Here is a 22,895-nt window from a genome sequence, read left to right on the forward strand (position 1 = left end):
GGTAGTTGGGTGTATGGCAAAGCGTAAAGAGAATAGTGTTAAGTCAATAGAGGATTTTATCGCTCTCTTGGATTATAAGTTAACATCCTAGCCGCTTGATAGAGATATTAGTGACTCGAAATCAATGGTCATGGGAGGAATGATTTATCATTCAAGAGTAGTCTATTATATCTTAGAAAACAATTAATTTGGTAATGATGCAAAATGTACCGAATTAATTGGGATATAGGCTTAGATGAAGAGATTGAATTATATAGTAATCAGTTCATAGTGGTTTACAGTTTATGACTAATATTAATTTTATCGCGTTGGGTGGCTAAAACCTGTTGCTAGACAATTATCTTAGTCTGTGTATGGATTTACACTGCCTTCGTGTATAAAACCTAGAAGGTTACAGCATAGCACGTAGACATGAACAATAGTATCAGAAGCTGGGCGAGATCAAGATCAAATATGGATTTATTTGATACAAAGAAGAGAGAATTCGAATAGCCATAATCATGATGATTAATGAAAATTTTGAATGTCATCATAATGACAATTAATGGAGAAGTTAAAGAGTCATCATAATGAAGATCATAAATGAAGAATTTATGGAGGTTATAACTCTTCATCTTCCTAATTAATGAAGATCATAAATGATGAATTAATTGAGATCTTAACTCTTCGTATTCCTTAGAGGCTATAAGTAGTCATCCTCGGAAAGATTCAATAGAAGAATTCCTTCTCTCAATTTCTCCCTTGTCAACTTCTTCTTCGTTTTCTTCCACCGGAAGAAATCGGTAGTGCTTACAAGACTTTGTCTATCAAAGAGGCTAGCACCTAACGGATCATATCAAGTTTATGATCTAGCGCGCGTGGATACCGCTAGAGGAGTCACACGTGGGGCTCTTATCTGTATGTAATATCATTCAAGTCCATCGAGAACTCGAGGTATGTTTTTATATTATTTTTGTGGTAAACTATATGTACCACGAAAAGGACCATGATTTAATGTCTTTCGTTGTGCTTCGAACAATATATATAATCGGCTATTCTAGTTAGATATCGGATATTGGTAGTCCCTCTATACCCTCCTGTAAAATACCAAAAAAGGACAAATAACCATAAGGAAATTTTCAGAAATTTTTAGAAATTTTTTCGGAGACCATATGGCTTCGGTTATGGGGATAAAAACTGGACCCCGGGAAAGCCTGTTTAAGGTACCCCATTTAAGCGAGGAAAAGTTATTTTTCTTTTCCTTTTTTTTCCTTTTTTTTCTTCTCCCCAGTCGAACGCCATCGCCCCCTCCTTCGCGCCGTCTCCTCCCTTGCCCTAACCGCACACGGCGGTTTCTTCCTCCCCTTGCATATAAAACCCTGGCCAAGTCTCGCCTCTGCCCAATTCTCTTCTTCTCTTCTCCTTCTTTCTCCCCGAGCCGATCCTTTTCTGTCCCTACCCAAGCGCCAACAATGCACAAACCACTGTCGGTCCGTGCTCTAGCGCCGGCGCCTCACACTAGCACCCGTGATCCTCTGCCCTAGATTTGATTGTGTCGTCGTCGAGTCTGCTTCGCCGACCTTCGCTTCTCCTTTCTTTGTGCCCTAGCGTCGGCTGCTGCCATTGTGCCCTGCCGATGCCGCTACCGTCTCTCGACCCGAGCAGCGCCGCCGACCTTGTGCCCTAGCGTCGGTCGACTAGCCATCCAGTGGCGAGCTTTTCTTCCCTCACGCTACTGCCTCCACACCTTCTCCCTCACGACCTCACTGTGGTCACACCTCCCATGCGTTGCCTCCTCCACAGAGAAGACACAGATTCAAGGACAGAGGAAGAAGATTAGTGTAAGGCAGGTAGGGTTCTGTTTTCTCAATTCTTGTGCTAGTGGGTTAATTGATCACATTGGTGTTTTCTTGGTTTCCAGCAGCGGCTCCATTCTTGTTTCAGTAGCCAATGTCTTCGATTTTGGATCAACAGTGATACATTCGAATTGCGGTAAGAAGTAGGAATTTGTTTCTTGTTGTAGCTCAAATTTGAATTAATAGTTGGGCTGGTCACTGTGGCACCAGTCACTATTTTCCGACAGCTCGTATATCCGGCAGTGGCCTAATAGTTGGGCACTGAGTTTTGGAGTTTGTTTCATGATTAGCCTAACCCTATATGATGGGGGAATGGTTAGTAATTATTCATGAAAGTATATGTGTATGATGGATCTAATTAAGGTTTGTTAATTGTGTTGGATTTAATTTAGGTAGGTTGAGGTTTATAGTTTAGGGGTTTTCCCTAAATTATTTTTAAGGATTTTATTTAGTTATTCATTTAAATTGTAGCTAAATAAATATGATACTCATATAACGATCCATGATATTTTCTCATAACAGGTCATTTAGTATACATTCTCCAATGCATACCCATGTGTCAACTTGATATCTCTATATCCATGACTTGTGAGATCAAGTTATCGAGTTGACCTACATGCTAGTCTCATCGCACTAACATTGTCCTTGAATATTAATACTTGACTAGGAATGATTAAGAGTAATGTTCTCTATATCATCTCACTATCAATTCAACCAATCGATTGATATAGATAAGAACCTTCTACTCAAGGACGCTATTATACTTAGTTATTTGGCACCAATACAAGTAAGTATAATAACCAAAACAAATTCCTTTATATACATAGTAATATGATACAATGAGTCCATACAACAATCATCATATGATTGACTCTAGGACTCTAACTAACAATCTCCCACTAGCACTAGTGTCAATCAGTGTAGGGTCTAATACCCAATGACTTAGTGTGACCATCATGCTTTCTCTGTGCCAAAGCCTTGGTCAAGGGATCAACGATGTTAGCTTCTGTGGGTACTCTGCAAATCTTCACATCTCCTCTATCGATGATCTCTCGAATGAGATGGAAGCGCCGTAGTATGTGTTTGGTCCACTGGTGTGAGCGAGGTTCCTTAGCCTGTGCGATTGCTCCATTGTTGTCACAGTAGAGCTCTATCGGATCGGCTATACTAGGAACCACTCCAAGCTCAGTAATGAACTTGCGGATCTAAACTGCCTCCTTTACTGCTTCTGATGCAGCAATATACTCGGCATCTGTTGTAGAATCAGTGACTGTGTCCTGCTTCAAACTTTTCCAGCTCACAGCACCACCATTTATGCAAAACACGAACCCAGACTGCGATCGATAATCATCCTGGTCAGTTTAGAAGCTAGCATCACTGTAACCCTTTACAGCTAGCTCGTCATCGCCTCCATATATCAAGAAATATTCTTTAGTCCTTCTCAAGTACTTAAGAATATTCTTAACCGCTATCCAGTGACTTTCACCTGGATCTGACTGGTATCTGCTCGTCATGCTCAAAGCATACGAGACATCAGGATAAGTACATAGCATGACGTACATGATAGATCCTATGGCTAAAGCATAAGGGATCTGATTCATGCGGTCTCTCTCCTCTCTAGAAGAGGGACTTTGAATCTTCGAAAGATTCACACCATGTGAAATCGGCAGAAATCCTTTCTTGGAATTCTGTATGGCAAACCGTAGTAATACCTTATCAATATATGTACTCTGACTTAGGATAAGTAATCTCTTAGATCTATCTCTATAGATCTTTATGCCTAAAATGCAGGTTGCTTCACCTAAGCCCTTCATTGAGAAACAATTCCCTAGCCAAGTCTTTACAGACTGCAACAAAAGGGATGTCGTTCCCAATGAGTAGTATGGCATCCACATACAATACAAGGAAGACAACTGTGTTCCCCACAACCTTCTTGTAGACACAGGATTCATCTTTATTCTTGATGAAACCAAACTATTTGATTGCATCATTGAATTGAAGATTCCAGCTCCGAGAAGCTTGCTTTAGTCCATAAATGAACTTATGCAGCTTGCATACTCTGCTAGTATGCTGTGGATCTACAAAACCCTCAGGTTGTGTCATGTACAAATCCTCGAGTAAGTTTCCATTCAGAAACACAGTTTTAACATCCATTTGCCAGATCTCATAATCGTGGTATGCTGCAATAGCAAGCATGATCCGAATGGACTTAAACATCGCTATTGGAGAAAAGGTTTCATCATAGTCAATACCATGAATTTACTTGAAACCTTTAGCTACCAGACGACCCTTATATATTAGTCTATCCATGTCAGTCTTTCTCTTAAAGACCCACTTACACCCAATGGGTTTTATCCCTTCAGGTGGATCAACCAAAGTCCATACTTGGTTGGTGTACATGGATTCCATTTTGGATCTCATAGCCTCTAGCCATTTCTCAGAATCTGGTCTCATCACAGCTTCTTGAGAAGAGGTAAACTCATTCTCAATGTGCATAGCGTCATCATAGTCAGACAAGAGAAATGAGTATCTCTCAGGCTGACAACGTACCCTATCAGACCTGCGAAGAGGTAGGTCAACTTGAACTGGTTGTTGTTCCTCAACTCCTTGTGGAACAATCTCATCATCCACAACACTTTGTGGTTCCAGTTCAACTTCCATCGAGGCTTCAGTGCTATGGTCCATATCCTGAACTTTTTCAAGATTGAACGTACTCCCACTAGTTTTTCTAGAAACAAACTCTCTTTCTAGAAAAACGCCAGTCTTAGCCACAACTACTTTGTGTTGACTAGGAATGTAGAAGTAATATCCCTTCATTTCCTTGGGATATCCAATAAAATAGCACTTATCGGATTTGGGTCCCAGTTTATCTGAGACTTGACGTCGAACGTAAGCCTCACAACCCCAAATCCTCATAAAAGACACCTGTGCATCTCTCCCAGTCCATATCCTATATGGTGTCTTTATCACAGCCTTGGATGGAACACGGTTGAGTATGAAGGCTGTTATGTCTAGAGCATAGCCCCAAAGAGATATAGGAAGATCTGTGTGACTCATCATAGACCGTACCATATCTAATAAGGTACGATTCCTCCTTTCGGATACACCATTCCACTGTGGCGTTCCAGGAGGAGTAAGTTGAGATAGAATCCCACACTCAGCTAGATAGTCATGAAACTCATGGCTAAGGTATTCTCCACCTTGATCTGATCGAAGTATCTTAATACTCTTGCCAAGCTGGTTTTGTACTTCATTCTTGAATGCTTTGAACTTTTCAAAGAATTCTGATTTATGTGTCATCAAATACACATAACCATATCTACTGAAGTCATCAGTAAATGTAATGAAGTACCTATAACCACCTCTGGCAGTGACATTGAAAGGGCCACATACATCACTATATATAAGTCCTAACAAGTTAGTCGCTCTTTCGCTGTGTCCACTAAAGGGAGTCTTGGTCATCTTGCCTAGTAGGCATAACTCACATGTCTCATATGATTCAAAATCAAATGAGTCCAGCAAATCATCTTTATGGAGCTGGGATAAGCGTTTATCATTTATATAACCTAAGCGACAGTGCTAGAGATAGGTTTGGTTCATTTCATTTGATTTGAATCTTTTGGTATTTATGTTATAGATGAGGTTCTCTAAGTCTAGAATATAGAGTCCGTTCATCAGAGGTGCACTACAATAGAACATATCATTTAAATAAACTGAACAACATTTGTTTTTTATTATAAATAAAAAATATTTCTTGTCCAAACAAGAAACTGAAATTATGTTCTTAGTAAGAGCAGGCACATAACAACATTCATCTAATTCTAGTACAGCCAGAGGGTAGAGATAGAAAGTAAGTCCCTACAGCAACAGCAACAACCCGTGCTCCATTGCCTACTCGTAGGTCCACCTCGCCCTTCTTTAATGCTCTGTTATTTCTCAATGCCTGCACATTAGTACAAATGTGAGAAACACATTCGGTATCTAATACCCATGATGAAGAAATAGATAGATTGACTTCGATAACATATATACCTGAAGTAGAAGTCTCACTTCTCTTCTTCTTAAGATCTTCCAGGTAAACTTTGCAATTCCTCTTCCAGTGCCCAGTCTGACCGTAGTGGAAGTAGGTAGCATCCTTGGCGACCCCTCCTTTGGGTTTCAGTGCCTTGCCTTTGCCCTTGGCTTGAGACTTTCCCTTACCTTTAGGCTTGCCCTTGCCTTTTCCCTTTTGCACCATCAAAATAGAGTTGGGCTTTATTTTCTTAAGGTTGAGCTCAGCAGTTCTTAACATGCTTAGCAGCTCAGGCAGTGGCTTGTCAATTTCGTTCATGTTGTAGTTCATGATGAATTGACTGTAGCTCTCTAGCAAGGATTGCAAGATCAAGTCAATGGCCAGCTCTTGGCCAAGGGGAAATCCCAACCTTTGTAGGTTTTCTATGTACCCAATCATCTTGAGTACATATGGACCTACGGGAGTCCCGTCTTGCATCTTGCACTGAAACAGTGTCTTAGAGATCTCGAATCTCTCGTGTCTTGCTTGTCCTTGATATAGTTGACGAAGATGTTCAACCATATCATAAGCACCCATCAACTCGTATTGCTTCTGAAGCTCAGAGTTCATGGTTGCGAGCATGAGACAGGACACATCTAATGCGTCATCTTGATGTTTCTTGTAAGCATCTTTGTCTGCTCGCTCGGCAGTGGCAGGAGGTGCCTCGGGAATGGGATGCTCCAAGACGTATAGTTTTCATTCCTGTGTGTAACGACCACCCTTCTTACTACTACTACACTCTAAGGATGACCGTTACTTGACTACTAACTCTACTTAACCGGTATGATAAAAATCTTTAGGAAAACCCTACCGAAAAATTTCGGCAAAGTCTCCCCTGTACCGGTGACCCCAAACTGGGATACATAACATGTATACTCAGCCACAGGCGGCTGGAACAGATATTTTCACAACCACGCAGTATAATAGCACAATAAAAATATGAAACTACTCTAGCAATGGCAAACAACCATATCACTCCAACAATAGGAGGTATCAAACTACAAATGCGGAAATAAACTCAATTACAATCTCAACTTCATCATAGCATTAAGGAGAAAAGAAAATGAAACATAACAAATCTTAAACTAAGTGAGTTCTTTAGCTAAGTCTCAAGGATCTCCATAGTCCACACATCACACACCGTCACAGCATCTCCTTGTCGCCTTCTTCCTTATATTTTAGCTTTTCCTTTATCTGCAGTAGGAGGAAATGCAGTCTATAAGCATAAAGCTTAGTGAGCGCTATCTACTCACAAAACTCGATATGCATGTATATAAATAAAAACATGCTAAAACTGAATACTAACATGTAAAGCTACTCATGCTCATAAATAGCAAAGAAAACAACTAACTGAAAAGCTAACATGTATAGCTAATCACGTTCATAAATAGAAAAGGAATCATACTAACTGAAATACTAAACATGTACAACTAATCATGCTCATAAGTAGCGAAGAAACTAACTGAAAAGCTAACATGTAAGGTTAATCATAGAACTATCATGTTTATCAATAAGAAACTGAATTGATACCTAAGCTAAACTAATTAATGCTAAACTGAGTCTAACTTGTATTCACATACTAATTTGTGAAGTTTTGAAAAATATTTACATAATAGATTAAAATAATAATCATGCTGCTGATGGGCCCGGCATCCCTAACTAAACCCGGGATTGCAAGTTCCGAGTCTAGTAGGGTTTACTAGGTTATCTAAACCTAGGGACGACTGTGGGAGCCCAACCCAAATGGATATCTAATCCAGTACAGTGCCTTTGCTGAAAATAAAATACTGATTTCATAATTAATTTTCTTACCTTGCTTTAACTAGGTTATCTGAACCTAGAACTAGGTTATCTGAACCTAGAGGCGACTGTGGGAGCCCACCCATTGGACATCTAGTCCATAAAAGCTGTAGCAAGACTATATAAGCTGAATTAAATGCTTCTTCTGCATTAACTGAGCTATTAAAATGCCTACTGTGGCATTATATTGAGCTAAGCATTTTATCAAGCACTTGGTGTGCACTAGAACACACCCTACGTACTGAAAATCTGTATACAAAGCTTAACATAAATCCGCATGCAAAGCTTAACTAAAATCTGCATATTAAGCCTATCAAAATCTGCATACCTTACTTATAAAAATCCGCATGCTATAAAAATAGAACTGCTCATGTTATTCCAATAGCAAATAGGAAACTAGAACAACTTAAGCATGCTGTGAAAGTAAAACAAATTCAACTACTAGGCATGCAATAAAATCTAGAAAATCTGCTCATGTTATTCTAATAACAAAGGAATCTTAGAAAATAAAGGAATCATTGCTGCATGGAATTAACAGAATATCATGCTCACTAAATCATCACAAAAGGATCTAAACTACTATGAATTGGTGGCTGTTCTTGCCCATGAATATGCACAAAAGATCTATCCAAACATACTAAGGTACCAAGTTGTGCATGCTCATCAAGGAAACTACACTGCTGTTCATGTTATTCTAATAGTAAGGAGAAACATTATAATTCAATACTGCTCGTGCTCTTCTAGTAATAAAGAAACTACACATGCTTAACTAATAACAAATAGAAAAGTCCAACAACATGCTAAATCATAAGTCTAAAGAATCTTTAGGAAATAAAAACAATCTTGAAACCAATCCAAAACTGTTCCGAAGTCATGAAAGGAAGACTAAATCCCTAGCAACAATTCTATATAGCATGATCCAAAACATGAAAGGAAACTAAAGCTCTATCAATTTCCTCAATTCTGTACAGTATAATCCAAGGCAAAGAAACTCATGCTCTGATTTAACAAACGAACTTCTGAAATTGAAGCTACAACACAACTAATGGAGCAAAACCGAAATCCAAAACCTTCCTGAACTAGCTATCCATGTTATTCCGAATCTCTCCTCATCTTCTTAAAACTCACGGCAGCAAAGAATATACGGATCAATCCGAATCAAAGAAGGAAACTAGAACAACCTATTCCTTACAGCATGTTTCAAAATAAACATCAAGAAGCTAACAAGAATTTGAAACCGACAACCACCAGCTAAACAAACAAACTTGCTGTGAATGATAAGGAATGAAATCAAATTCCGAAATCAAAAGGAAAAGGAGATCAATGTCGCGGAACTACTCCTACTGCAGGTGAGAAGCAACTCACCTAGAGCTTCTTGCACTTACTACTGAGAAGAAGGAAAGGGGAAACTTTTTAGGGTTCGGGCGGATCCTCTCGGCAACCCTTTGTGTTCCCGAGCTTCTCTTCTTCGAGACAACCACCGTGGATGAAGACTAGCCGGAGGGAAGCTTCGCTGGCGCCGGGATCTCAAGACCTAGCTGTCTCTAGGTTTTCCGCCGAGGTTGCACCGTCGCGAGGGAGAAGAGTGAAGAGGGGTTTTCGGGAGGAATTGTTTTGGTTTTTGGAAAATCAAAACCTAACTCCCTTTCTTATACTCGGCTTTAATCACAACTATGCTTTAATATCAATTTTCTCCATATTGGATTGACAAAGTCCGTGTAGCTCAGCTGGCTGGGCCGGATTCTGCTTGGGCCGAGGAGCTGGGTTCGAACCCCAGCTTCTACAAACTTAATTTTTTTTTTCTTTATTTTAGTTTATTTTTAAAACTTATTCTCCTTGGTAAAAATACCAAATGAACTCCAAAAATTGCATAAAAATACTCTAAAAATTTCTAAAAATCTCTAGAATATTTCTATGGCATTTCTAAATATTTTTAAGGGCTTTTAGAACTCGAAATAGGGAAAATTGGGTTGTTACACTGTGTGAGAACAATTCTTAGGTTCCTGTACCAGTCTAGGAAGTTAGCTCCATTGAGCTTGTCCTTATCAAGGACAGAATGCAGGGAGAAGGTATTCATGTTTGACGACATGACAATCTACAACAGAAAATGTAGAAAATAAATATCATGTTCCACTAATCATTTAATTAGGCCTTTAATTAAATGATGCTCCCACTGAATTATAGAACTTTTGTAGAATCGAGTCATGAATGTGGTCAAATCACCCTCACTAGATTCTAACCAACTAGCTATAATTCTTGCGGGACAAGATCCACATCATACTACGCCTTAAGTTAGTTTTGGCTAAATCGCCCAAGACTTAGTATGATCGGTAGGTAACTAATTACCAATTACATCTCTATACAACTCTTGTTTATAGGATCAAGATCCGTATGTATATTAAAACTTGAGTTAGCTTTGGCTAAATCGCCAAGAGTTAATATAAATGTGATTTTGACCTATCTACCAACCATTGGAAAATGCCTATAGTTAAACCCGATCCAATTGAGTTTAACTAGTTTTACTCAATCTGATTGAGTTTGTACTCACCCAAGCGTTGATAGGCGGGACCAAGATTGTCCCTCCGTACCCTACCAAGATAATATGCGTTGCTCTGCTTTGGCAGATTCAACAACAACATGTGATCGAGGTAGTGATGGGTATCACGACATGGTAGGCATTTTGAGTTGACGCGATTAAGATCTAATCTAATCATTGATATGTATCATATATGCAATTTAGATCTAATCTAATCGTGGTGCATCATATACGCGATTTAGATCTAATCTAATCGTTAAGACACTAATTAATTACTCTACTCTAGCATGCATCACATACACACACACAAGAAATTAATTAAATTGTGATTAGATCATAACCCTATTACGATCTTCTCAAGCCAATGAGAAGATCGGACGGTCAATCCTAAGGTCAACAGCTTCTCCAAACTCCTCACTTTGACCGCCATGTGTTGCTCGCACCCTCCTCATAACTCCTCCTTGAGTGAACCTTCCACCGCCTTATTTTGTACATTACAAAAAGGTGAAACTCGAGTTACATTCGAGTCTAAGACTATTTTACAACAAGAATATTAAAATAGAGAAAGGCACGACGCGCAGGTCGCATAGCAAATACAACACGCACATCACACAAAATGGCGCCAGGCCATAATATGAATTACAACACATTTTGTCCAATCTTATTGGGTCTTTAGGCCATGACTATCACAAAAATTATACATAATTCTAAATTATGTAATTTCCATAAATTTCTATAATTTTTTCTACTATTTTTACAATTTTATGAGTTACAACTTCCCGGCAGTCTCGTTTAGCGATTTTCGGGTGCGATCGCGGGACAATGCCTCTTGCGGGGTTAGGGGCAGCACCCATTCTCATGAAATGAGTCTCACAAGTGTCCCACGACGATCTTACAGCGCCCTAAGCCACTGTCCCAAAACATTTTGGGCGAGATCTTGCCGTTTCGGAAGGTGTTTCTCAGTAGTCGAAGCCTACAAGTGACCAAACACTTGTTGCTTCACTTTTACAAGAAAAATACCCATGAAATACATAAAACAGAAAATATACAGAAACTTACAGATCTGTAGTTTTTCATAAAAACCAAAATAAAACACGTACACGCTTCGCACGTGGCTCTAATACCACTGTTGGGACTTTCGAGCCGCAAAAACCGCTTTTTGCGTTGCGGAAATCACGAAGTCCCATGCCACCGGATCCGTGCGAAGATTAAAATTTCATGTACATGTTTTTCTAACCTAGATCTACACTAGATCTACATGGTAGAGGGTAGAGAAGTTATACCTTTGATGCGAAGCCCTTCGCTTATCCCGCTCGTCCAAGGTTCGCCGAATCTCAAGGGTGTCAAGTGAACACCCCTCTATGTGTATCCACACGAACAAAAAGGATGGAGAAGAAGCCTTAGAGTGTTCTAGCACTCATGGGGGTTTCGGCCAAGGAGGAGGAGAGGGAGAAAGATAAGAGGAGGAAGAAGATGGAGTTACACAAGCACACCAAATGCACACGTAAGTGGTCGACCACTTAATGGAGGAGTTTTTATCTCCATGGTATATCAAGGATCACAACTCTTGTTCTCCCTCATGAGGTGGCACACACTCATGTAACCTTTGATGATGTGACACATCATCATTGGCTGGCCCTATGCCAAGTCACAATGACATGGCATTTGGTCAAGTCAAGGTTAAGTCAAACTTGACTCTTCATCTTCCCTTTCAAGTCAAGTCAAACTTGACTTAAATTCTCCCATGGTTGATCTAATCCAACCTTTGATTCAAGTCAATTTAATTTAGTGAATCTCTATTCATTAAATTAAATTGATTCAATGAGTCATAATCTAAATTAGACTCATTAGACACATGAATCAAATTAAGTCCAACTCAATTGGTCAAGTTTGGATTACTCTTAATCCAATTTAGTTCATCACATGAACCTAATCCTCTTGGTTCATCAAATGAACCTAATCTCCATCTAATTGCCCTTTGTGTGTGACCCTATAGGTTCTTATAACGTTGGCAATGCTCCTAAACCCATTTAGAAGCATAAGTAATGAGCGGTATCTAGCAATACATCATTACTACCCAAGTTACAAGAATGTTGAGATCCAAGATCACCTTTGTGACTACTAATTGTGACTCTTCATAATATATGACAAATGTCCTTCTATCCTTGACATCTTGATTGATTAATTTGAGGCATAGACGGTGTCATCCTCTGATCAATCTAAATCTTGAACTCTAAGTAGACTCACTTTAATCAAATAAGCTCAATATCTCATATTGACTCGTTTGGACATGCTCATACACTTAGTGGTCTCACTCTATCAAGAATAATGATGTCACTCCCGTTATATAGGAGGGATAGATTCCATCTATATCACTCACATCCCTCCGCATAATTTGTTACATACCCAGTAATCGCCTTTATAGTCCACTCAGTTACGGGTGACGTTTGACGAAGCCAAAGTATGCAACTCCTTATGTAGGGAACCATGGTGACTTCAGGTCCAAGGACTAATAGTCATACTAATAGCCACATGAGAATGTATATGATACTCATATAACGATCCATGATACTTTCTCATAACAGGTCATTTAGTATACATTCTCCAATGCATACCCATGTGTCAACTTGATATCTCTATATACATGACTTATGAGATCAAGTCATCGAGTTGACCTACATGCTAGTCTCATCGCACTAACATTGTCCCTGAATGTTAATACTTGACTAGGAATGATTAAGAGTAATGTTCTCTATATCATCTCACTATCGATTCAACCAATCGATTGATATATATAAGAACTTCTACTCAACGACGTTATTATACTTAGTTATTTAGCACCAATACAAGTAAGTATAATAACCAAAACAAATACCTTTATATACATAGGAATATGATACAATGAGTTCATACAACAATCATCATATGATTGGCTTTAGGACTCTAACTAACAAAATTGTCATCCCTAATCACGAACCATATTTCTAAAATACCCTTCCTCTTTCTCTATAAGTATATCATTTAATTTTGTCTAAAATTAACTGATGGATCTAGAGATCTTCGAATTATTTCAAACAAAAAAAATAATATACTTCTTAATGTATTTATGTCTTTGGATTTAAATTTGATAGCGTAAATTTAGAGCAGTGACTTAAATTGAAAGTACATCTCTAAATTTTTACTCTACTAATTCAAAAATTCACTATTCTCAATTTACATTATTGAATTCAAATCTAAAAGCATAGATATTTTAAGGAGATTTTCAAGAGTATATTGATTTTGTCTTAAAGTGATTTGAAGTTCTTTAGATTCATTGGTCAGTTTCGTCCGAAACTACACCATTTAAAAATTTAAAAGTTAGATATTTTTCGAACATGGGGAGTTCTAAGAACTCATTATTGATGTTGGTTAGTGAGTATCATTGTCATAGTCCTTATAATGAGTTTATGATAAATTTTATAGAGCCTTTACAAGTTTAAAAATTCATTGCTCTTAATTAATACTATCAAATTTAGATACGAGAGCATGGATAAATTAGGGAGACTTTCATGACTATATGACTATATTGATTTTGCTTTAAAATGATTAGGAGTTCTCTAAGTTCATCAAAAAATTTTGGATAAAATTGACTGATTGATTTGCACCATTTAAAAAAAATAAAAATTTGATATTTTTTGAGTCATGGGAGTTCTAGGAATCTATTAATGGTGTTGATTAGTGGATATTATTATCTTATGTTTTATAATGAGCTTATGATAAATTTTATCAAATCTTGCAAGTTCAAAAAAGTCATTATTCTTAATTTACACTATTAAATTTAAATTATATGACATAAATACATTAAGTTGCTTTTCAAAAGTATATAAAAAAATTTACGCTATTAAATTTAAATTCTATTACATAGATACATTAAGTAATTTTTTAAAAATATATTGATTTTGGTTTGAAATAATTTGAAATTTTCTAGATGTATCAATTATTTTCAGATGAAATTTGCTGATGGATCTGTACATAAAGAAGTATGATATTTTAAAAATATGATATATAATTTAGATATTATAAACATTAGGTACATGATTTGAATAATATTGAAACTTACTCAAACATGAAATTAATTTTGAAAAATCAGTAAAAACGTTGTTATTCACCAAATCAATACGAAGAGATGTTTTTTGAATACAGAGCTGAAATAATAAGACTGTATGGGACAACTCAAATGGATAATCAAATTGCTATATGGATTTCAACATTTTATTTTATTTTATTTTCAACCTTTTATTGTTAATTCTTTTTTTAAGGTGGCAAACCTTGGTGTGCATTTTAATTTTTAAAAAATTAATTAATAAAAAATAAAGGTGGCTTGAAGAGCCTAAGATTTTAATTTTATACCTTGGGCTAGCACCTACTTTAAAAATATACTATTTGTATTTCTAGTGTCATTAAATTAATCAAACACTAAATAATGTTGAAAGAATTCATCTAAAATAAAATTGATTTTAAGCTAAAAATAAATTAATTTCAAAATATTTATTTATTTTTAGTTTTATTTCAAGCTAAAATTTAAAGTCTGATGACTCATACCAGTTTGCAAGAAAAAAAAACTGCTCACGTTTGTGTTAAAGTGTGAATATAGTCATATAAAAAAATAATTTAACAAATGCCTATAAAAAGAATTCAAGCATATGTAATTGAAAAAGACGGTTTTTTATCAACTCTACATAAGTTTTCAAAATATAGTTTTAAAGTTATTAAATCATGTATCCTTTTTTTATTTTTTTACTTCCTCAAATCAATTTAATTGGAAAAAAAATTAGTCACTGCTCTTTTTTACAATCGAATTTATTTCTTTCTGTGTTTTAAAAAAAAATTATCAGTCAATTTTGACTAAAATCAACTGATGAATCTAGAGACCTCGAAATAACATAAAATCAATTTTATGTATTCATCTATTTCTTTTAATTGTAAAAATGCTATCAAATATTAATTTTATCTAATATATTAAGAGTTGTGATTTTTAAAATACGAATATATCCGAAAAATTAATTTATGTTTAAAAAAATATTACTCTCAATATATTCGATCAAATTAATGTTTGATAGAATTTTTACAATCAGAAGAACTAGATAAACACATAAGAACACATTTTGAGGTCTCTAGGTCTATCAGTCGGTTTCGATCGAAACAGACTATGGATCTAGAGACCTCAAAAAAAAATATGAAACCGGTTCTTATGTGTTCATTTAGTTTTTCTAATTGTAAAATGATATCAAACATCAATTTAACCAAATATATTAAGAACAATAATTTTTTAAACATGAATGTGTTCGAAAAATTAATTAATGTTCAAAAAATCACTGTTCTCAATAAATTATATCAAATTGATGTTTAAGAGCATGAATATAATCATAAGAATTAGAAGAACTCGTAAAATTTAGTTTCACTTCATTCCGAGCTCTCTAGGTACATTAACTGATAATTTGGTCGAATGAACTTATATTGATTTTGTTTAGGTTCATTCGGCCATAGTTTTAAAAAAACGCTGCTCTCAATATATTGCGTCAAATTAATATTTGATAGTATTTTTACAATCATGAAAATTAGACGAACACATAAGACTGGTTTCATGTCATTTTAAGGTCTCTAGGTTCATAATTTCAGCCAAAATCGACTGATAGATTTAAGAACTTCGGAATGATACGAAATCAGTTTCTATGTATTAATCTAGTTCTCCTAATTATTAAAATATTATCAAACATCAATTTGACCTAATATATTGAGAGAAGTAATTTTTTGAGTATGAATATATTCGAAAACTAATTCATATTAAAAAATCATTACTGTTAATATATTGAGTTAAATTAATATTTAATATCATTTTTACAATTAGGAGAGCTAGACTAATATATAGTAACTTATTTCATATCATTTCGAAGTATTTAAATTTATTAGTCATTTTGATCAAAATCAACTAATGAATTTTTTAAATAAAATGTCCTAATGAATTTTGGTCAAAAGTTTTTTGTCGGATTGATTTTTTTTTTCAATCAAATTGATTTAAGAATGAGACTAAAATAAAAAGTGAATATATAATTTAATAAATTATGATATATGATTTGTGTATTTTGAAAATTTATTCATTCAATTCAGTAAAAACAAAGCGGTTTAAAAGATAATAATAACTTTTAAAGAAAATAATATATTGATTGCATTATTCACATATAATAAATAGCAGTGCTCCACGTTTATCATTCACGTGATGAGTCCGACATGAGCGCCTCCGGTGGGTCCCGATCTCTACTTATTAAAATTTTTTAAAAGACAAAAATCAAAAGGGCACGTTAAAAAGGTGTTCTTTAAAAAAAATAAAAAATAAACAATAAAAAAAGACATATTTTATTCTACTAACCGCTTATCAGTGAGCGCTATACAACGTATCGAAACTAGCTAATATAATTATTTTAAAAATAATTTTAATTAATTTAAAATAATTTTAATAAAATTTAGATATTTTGATTAAATTGGTAAAAATTATTTTGATAATATAGTATTTAAAATTTATAATTTAAGATTTATGACTTTAATAAAATAATAAATGTTTTCGATTATCCACAGCCACAGCTATTGAATAACTTCTAATACGATAGCAGCCACTAAATTACTTCTACCTATTATTATGATTAAATCTTAAATTTTCAATTTTCAATTTTAAATCTTAAACTTTGACTATTAAAAAAATTAATTTTTTTTTATGTTATAACAACTATGCATATCTTCTATACACTTTAATAACTACTGATTAATTTCTTAAACTCTAAATTTTAAAATCTTGAATATTATTCTATTAAAATACTCTTTAACAATATAGTCATAATTATTTAAATTCCATCAAAATCATTCTATATTAATTAAAATTATTTTAAAATAATTGTAACAGCTATTAAAATAATTTTTATATGTTAAAACAATTATAGAATAACATTATACGTTATATCAACTAGCCATAACTCAGGAAGTAAGGAATAATATTATAACAATTATGCCTCGGGGTTATAATGTGATGGTAAGAGGTGGGATAGACTCCTATGCAACAAAGGTTAAAATTTCACCAAGGGTACATTATATTTAGGAATTTAAAAAACTTATAATGATGAACTTATATGTGCTTTTTGATTAATCCTAGTATCCTATAAGAAATTTTTATAAGATCATACTAGTCATATGTAAAATTAATCAGATATAAGAGTTGGATATCTGAATTATGAAAAAAATTATGTAGCTATCAATATTATGTAGCGTTGTTGGTCACCCGTAGTTGTTATAAGGTGTATTTTTTTCGCCCCGAGGGCGTAGCGCAGACTGTGGGCGCATGGTATCTCTGGCGTAATAGTCAGGGATCGATTTTCAGGAACTAACGACCTGGGGTTTATCCCGTCATGCGCCTATGACCTGTGTACCTACATGAACCTCCCTCCATATCCGTAGAGTTGATACTAAAGGAACCACTAAGATAGTGGATCTATCTTTTTATAAAGTGTATTTTGAGAATAACACCTTTGACATTTTTCTATTTAAAATAAAAGCCTTTTTTTTACTATTTACCTAAATTTCAGACGCCCTTTGATTTTTTATCCAAAATAATTTCATTTTACGACATAGTAAATTAATGCCTAACTAATTAAGATGGCTAAAAGAGCGCCCTTAACACTTTATATTTTAAAAATATTTGTATATCAACACCGTATAAAAAGCTATCGTAAAAATCAAATAATTTAATTTAATTATAATTAATCAAATATTAATAGAGCAATTTTTAATTAAAATTATTATAATATAAAATAAAATAGACTGAAATTATTTATAGCCATTATGATCAAAGCTACGACAGTGTTGTTGGCAAATATAGTATGATTTTATTTATCATTATTATTATTATTATAAATAAGAGGCCGACAGGCGACAGCCGTCATGGAATAAATAAAATAATAATAATAATTTTAATTATTTGGCAACCAAATCTCATAGGATGACGTGGCGGTCGTTGCTGGTCAATTACCATCCTTTTTCCATTTTCTTTCTCCTATCGCTAATAATCGCCTTCGCTTTCCGTCCCTTCGACCTTCCTTATGCGGTCACACATGGCGCACCTCCCTTATAGATACTACTTCTCTCGCTCTCTCGTTCCTAATAAACTAAGCAGGCCAGAGCGTTCGAGATAGAGACAAGGGCGGCCAACCGTGAACCGTCTCCATTCCCCTTCTTATCCTCACCATTCGATCTTCTTCTGCACTGCTCCCTCTGCATCATCCCCTCGCATTCGATCCCAGCGCAAGCCCAGGAGGAGGAGAGCCAGCGTCTCCGCCCCCCATCCTCGTTCGTCTCCATCCCTGCCCGTCTTCAGGTACAAGTAAGAGATTGAGCGCGCAAAGCTGCCTCCTTGGTAGGTTTCCGGATCGGTTCCCCTCTTTGGGCGTGCAAAAGTCGTGTTTTTTTAGGGCAAGAGGGAGGTGTGCATGAGAGTACAAGATCATGGAGTTCTGGCCGGAGTTCATGGCGAACAGCTGGGGGAGGGAGTTCGTGGCCGGGGGCATCGGCGGCATGGCCGGGGTCATCTCCGGCTACCCGCTCGACACGCTCCGCATCCGTCTCCAACAGCCGCCGACGCCCGCTTCCTCGAACGCCTCCACCCTCGCCCGACGACCCCCCTCGGCCATCGGCCTCCTCCGCAGCATCGTCGCCCGGGAGGGCCCCGCCGCGCTCTACCGCGGCATGGCCGCGCCGCTCGCCTCCGTCAGCTTCCAGGTACTCGTCCTCCCCTTTCTCAAACAATTCCTGAAAAGGGTGGTGATTCCTTTGGTTGATTAGAATAATGGTTTCTGAATAAACAAAGAATTGGGGATCAGAGGAAATTAAAGAACATGCTTCTTTCTGATTCAATTCATGAATCATGATAAAAGTTCTTCCGATCCCACTTCAAGATAACTTTTTGGACGATAAACGTACCGATCGACACCACACGGCGGCTAGAAAAGAGAACAAAAGGAGATTTAAATTGTGTGAGTTGAATCGGAAGAGCTTGTTCTAGGAAATCAGGAGTCTCCACACGAGAAACAAATCGTGAACGTCTTTGTTTTGTGACATCAGCTCCGATGTGAAAGCTAACCTAACAAAACACATCTCTTTTTGAAAGAAAGGTGTTTTGACCTAAATCACCTTTATGAATCTAAACATGGTCAAATGTGTATATTTCTTGCAACAGAAAGCCATGAATAATCACAAACACTTTGAATCAATGCCTTCTATCTATGTTCATGTGACTTTTGTTCAAATTCTTGGTAACATTTCATTGGAGAATTTCTTCCGTTGCCAATCATGTCTCTTTCTGTATGCAGAATGCCATGGTCTTTCAGGTGTATGCAGTCTTGTCTAGAGCTTTTGATTGTAAGAAGACCAATGAACCTCCTTCCTACCGAAATGTCGCATTGAGTGGAGTCGGAACTGGTGGCCTGCAGACTCTGATACTAAGTCCCGTTGAGCTTGTCAAGATAAGGCTCCAATTGCAGATGGTCGGCAATAGGGGGTACCGAAGTCGTCGTTTGGGGCCTATCGAAATGGCCAGGGAGATCATAAGGAAGGAAGGGGTGAAGGGAATATACCGAGGCCTCATGATCACAATCCTTCGAGATGCACCTGCTCACGGAGTCTACTTCTGGAGCTATGAGTACGCGAGAGAGAAGCTACACCCGGGTTGCAGGAAGAATGGCCAAGAAAGCCTCGGCACAATGCTTGTGGCCGGAGGTTTGGCCGGAGTTGCAAGTTGGATTGTTTGCTACCCACTAGATGTGGTGAAGTCCAGACTTCAGGCACAATCAATGCCTGAGGCAGGTCAGCCTCCTCCTAAATACAACGGAATTGTCGATTGCTTCCGCAAGAGTGTACGAGAAGAGGGTGTAGCTGTGCTGTTTCGAGGGCTTGGAACAGCAGTCACCCGCGCATTCCTGGTGAATGGGGCCATCTTCACTGCTTATGAGTTAGCTCTCAGGTCCTTGTTCAATAGCAATGAAGCATTAACAATGGAGGAAACCTGAATTATTCATATGCTGCATTAAAAATGAGATATCAGTAAACTGATTCAAGTCACAAATGTTGTTATCTTCTTTTGTTAAATTGTGTAGGACAAAAAGATATTCAATTATTTGTCATATTGATGTAGATGCAGAACTAGTTCATGTGGATGTCTGGCACAATCCCTTTTTTTTTTCCTTGAAAAAGAATAAGAAGTATCAGGTGGAGGTATTATTGGTTTTTTGATATACTTATCTCACTAGGTGAGATATATTTTTCTATGTCATTTAGATGCTATTTTTTATTATATAATTATTTATATTTAAATAAATTTTATTTTATTTTATTATTAGTAATTAAGTGTTTTTTTTATCTTCTCTCGTTTGATGTGCATATTTATTATATTTTTCACATCATCTAATTGGAATATTTATTGATTGTCTAGGTACAATGTCTTTATTATCTTAAATATATTTCTCAGAATTTTTTCTCAATAGGTACAATTTTAATTTTCTCTCAAATATGTTAATATGTTCAATTCAAATTTCAATGTTTAATTTCATATAATATAATAAATCTAATTATTGTTTTTAAAAATATTCTTATAAATTTTATAGATATTTTACAATTATAAATCATGAGGCTTTTCTTTATTTAAATCAACTCGTTTGTATTTTATGTAAGATTCTTGACCCTTCCATCCTTTTTATAAAAATTATTTTAAATACTTAAACTTCTCCAATACAAATAATTCATCCTCTCCTATTTTAATAATGCATAAATTATATGAGAAATTTTGCATGTAGTTTTCAACCACAACTTAAACTTTGCATGCAATCTCATGTGTAAAAAATTTTATTTTCACTCCCTAACAAAATATAATGGACATCAATTTAACTAATTACGTCTCATATTTTTAGGTACAAAAAGTTAAAAATGAATATAATTTCTTTTAAATTCAGCATATTAAACTATAATCTAGTATATTTTCTATCAAATTGATTACTACTTTTTTTCTACCTCAATTGGAAAGAAAATATATTAGATTCTCTTTAAATGATACTCAATTGGATAGAAAATATATTAAATTTTCTTTAAATTGTACTGAATTTAGAATAAATTATATTAAGTAGGAAAAAATCATATTCAATTTGATAGAAAATATATTCTATTCTACTTTAAAGTACTGAATTTAATAGAAATTATACTTATTTTTTAACTTTTTGTATCTAAAAAAATATGAGGAGTAATTTGATAGAAAATATATTCTATTCTAGTTTAAAGTGTTGAATTTAAGAGGAATTATATTTATTTTTTAATTTTTTATATCTAAAAAAAAATATGAGAGTCAATTAGATAACTAGGTAACTATATTTGTATGAGGAAATTAAAATAAATAAAATTTTATAGGCAGGTAATGAAAATAAAGTTTTTTTTTAATATGGAGACTTTATATAAAATTAAAGTTATAATTGAGAATTTTTTTCTAATTAACTAAAATTATATTTTATTTTGAATTTATCTAATAGATAAATTATAAAAATGATGGAGTTGCCGTGGAAAAAATGACTACTTGTACTAATTGGAGTGATGAGTCAGATAACACAAAGTAACTTGTTAGGTTGAGCTTATCTAAAGCAAGTTCTCTGTAATTAATTAGTTTTGATAAAAAAATAAAAATAAAAAGGCATTTTGACAAGAATAAAAGAAAAGGTGTATTGGCACCAAAGTTTTTGTGCCGATTGACACAATAACAATAGAAGTGCAAGAATAAAAGGGGCAGTTGTTGGCCAACAAGGGGCTAGAAGAGATCATTGAGAGGATAACAGAGAAGTAGGATCGGATGAGATTGCTACGGTGAGAACAATTAATGTTTGCTATACGAGTTTACATAGATAGGTATATTAGATGCGAATGAGAGTACAACGGGATTAGAAGGCTAATTTGTACAAAGATAAAAATATTTCTTTAATACTAATTTTAGAAAGAATAATCTCAATGATTCAATAAAAGGAGTAAGAGTATCTATATTAGGGGTGAGCATTCAACTAACCTATTTATATCGATCCGAATCAAATCGAAAAAATAAAATCCGTCGGATATAGGATCGGATGTAGGGTCCTGATATTACATTATCCGATCTAGTAGGGCCGGATAGTTTTTTATCCTAATAACCGAACCAACCCGATTCACGATCACCCATACTTGTAGCAATTACTGTCGATAAGTTGCTACACGTTGTAGTAGTTACTGCCGATAAGCTGCTACATGTTGTAGCAGCTACTGGCGATTAGCTGCTACAACGTGTAATGAATAATGTCTATTATCATTTTAAAATATTTTATTTTTTATTATTTTATATTTATATTTTATATTTTATTAGATATAGGGTCGAATATCCAAATAATTGACAATTCGTCGGATATCTGATACATAATAATCGTCATATATAGGACCGGATGTAGGTCCTGATATTATATTATCTGATCTAGTAGGATCGGATAGTTTTTTTACCCTAATAATCAAACCAACCCGATCTGCGATCACCCCTAATCTACATCAGATATCCTATTCAAAAATTTTATTTTGAATTTTGGACAGAATAACTGAA

At 35.3% G+C, this 22,895-nt stretch overlaps 1 protein-coding gene and 1 long non-coding RNA gene across 2 annotated transcripts; one reads left to right on the forward strand and one right to left on the reverse strand.

Annotated features, from left to right (window-relative positions):
• Positions 1-18,349: 18,349 nt before the first annotated feature.
• On the forward strand, positions 18,350-20,525 carry LOC122041190 (mitochondrial arginine transporter BAC2-like). The gene is made up of 2 exons (XM_042600796.1): positions 18,350-19,021; positions 19,612-20,525. The coding sequence occupies exons 1-2, from the start codon at positions 18,749-18,751 to the stop codon at positions 20,305-20,307; spliced, it is 969 nt and encodes a 322-aa protein (XP_042456730.1). The 5' UTR covers positions 18,350-18,748; the 3' UTR covers positions 20,308-20,525.
• Positions 18,722-19,349, reverse strand: LOC122041191. Its single transcript, XR_006128895.1, has 2 exons — positions 19,223-19,349; positions 18,722-19,051 (listed from the first exon to the last, which is right to left on the reverse strand). It is a non-coding gene; the product is annotated as an uncharacterized LOC122041191 (long non-coding RNA).
• Positions 20,526-22,895: the final 2,370 nt, after the last annotated feature.

This window comes from Zingiber officinale, chromosome 2A, assembly GCF_018446385.1.
Source record: "Zingiber officinale cultivar Zhangliang chromosome 2A, Zo_v1.1, whole genome shotgun sequence".
NCBI classification, from domain to species: domain Eukaryota; kingdom Viridiplantae; phylum Streptophyta; class Magnoliopsida; order Zingiberales; family Zingiberaceae; genus Zingiber; species Zingiber officinale.

What these genes read in the sequence shown, in the direction of transcription:
- LOC122041190 (XM_042600796.1), top strand. Translation starts at nt 18,749, where the DNA reads ATGGAGTTCTGGCCGGAGTTCATGGCGAACAGCTGGGGGAGGGAGTTC. An exon ending in TCGCCTCCGTCAGCTTCCAG is followed by an intron (nt 19,022 to 19,611) that starts GTACTCGTCCTC and finishes TTCTGTATGCAG; the next exon opens with AATGCCATGGTCTTTCAGGT.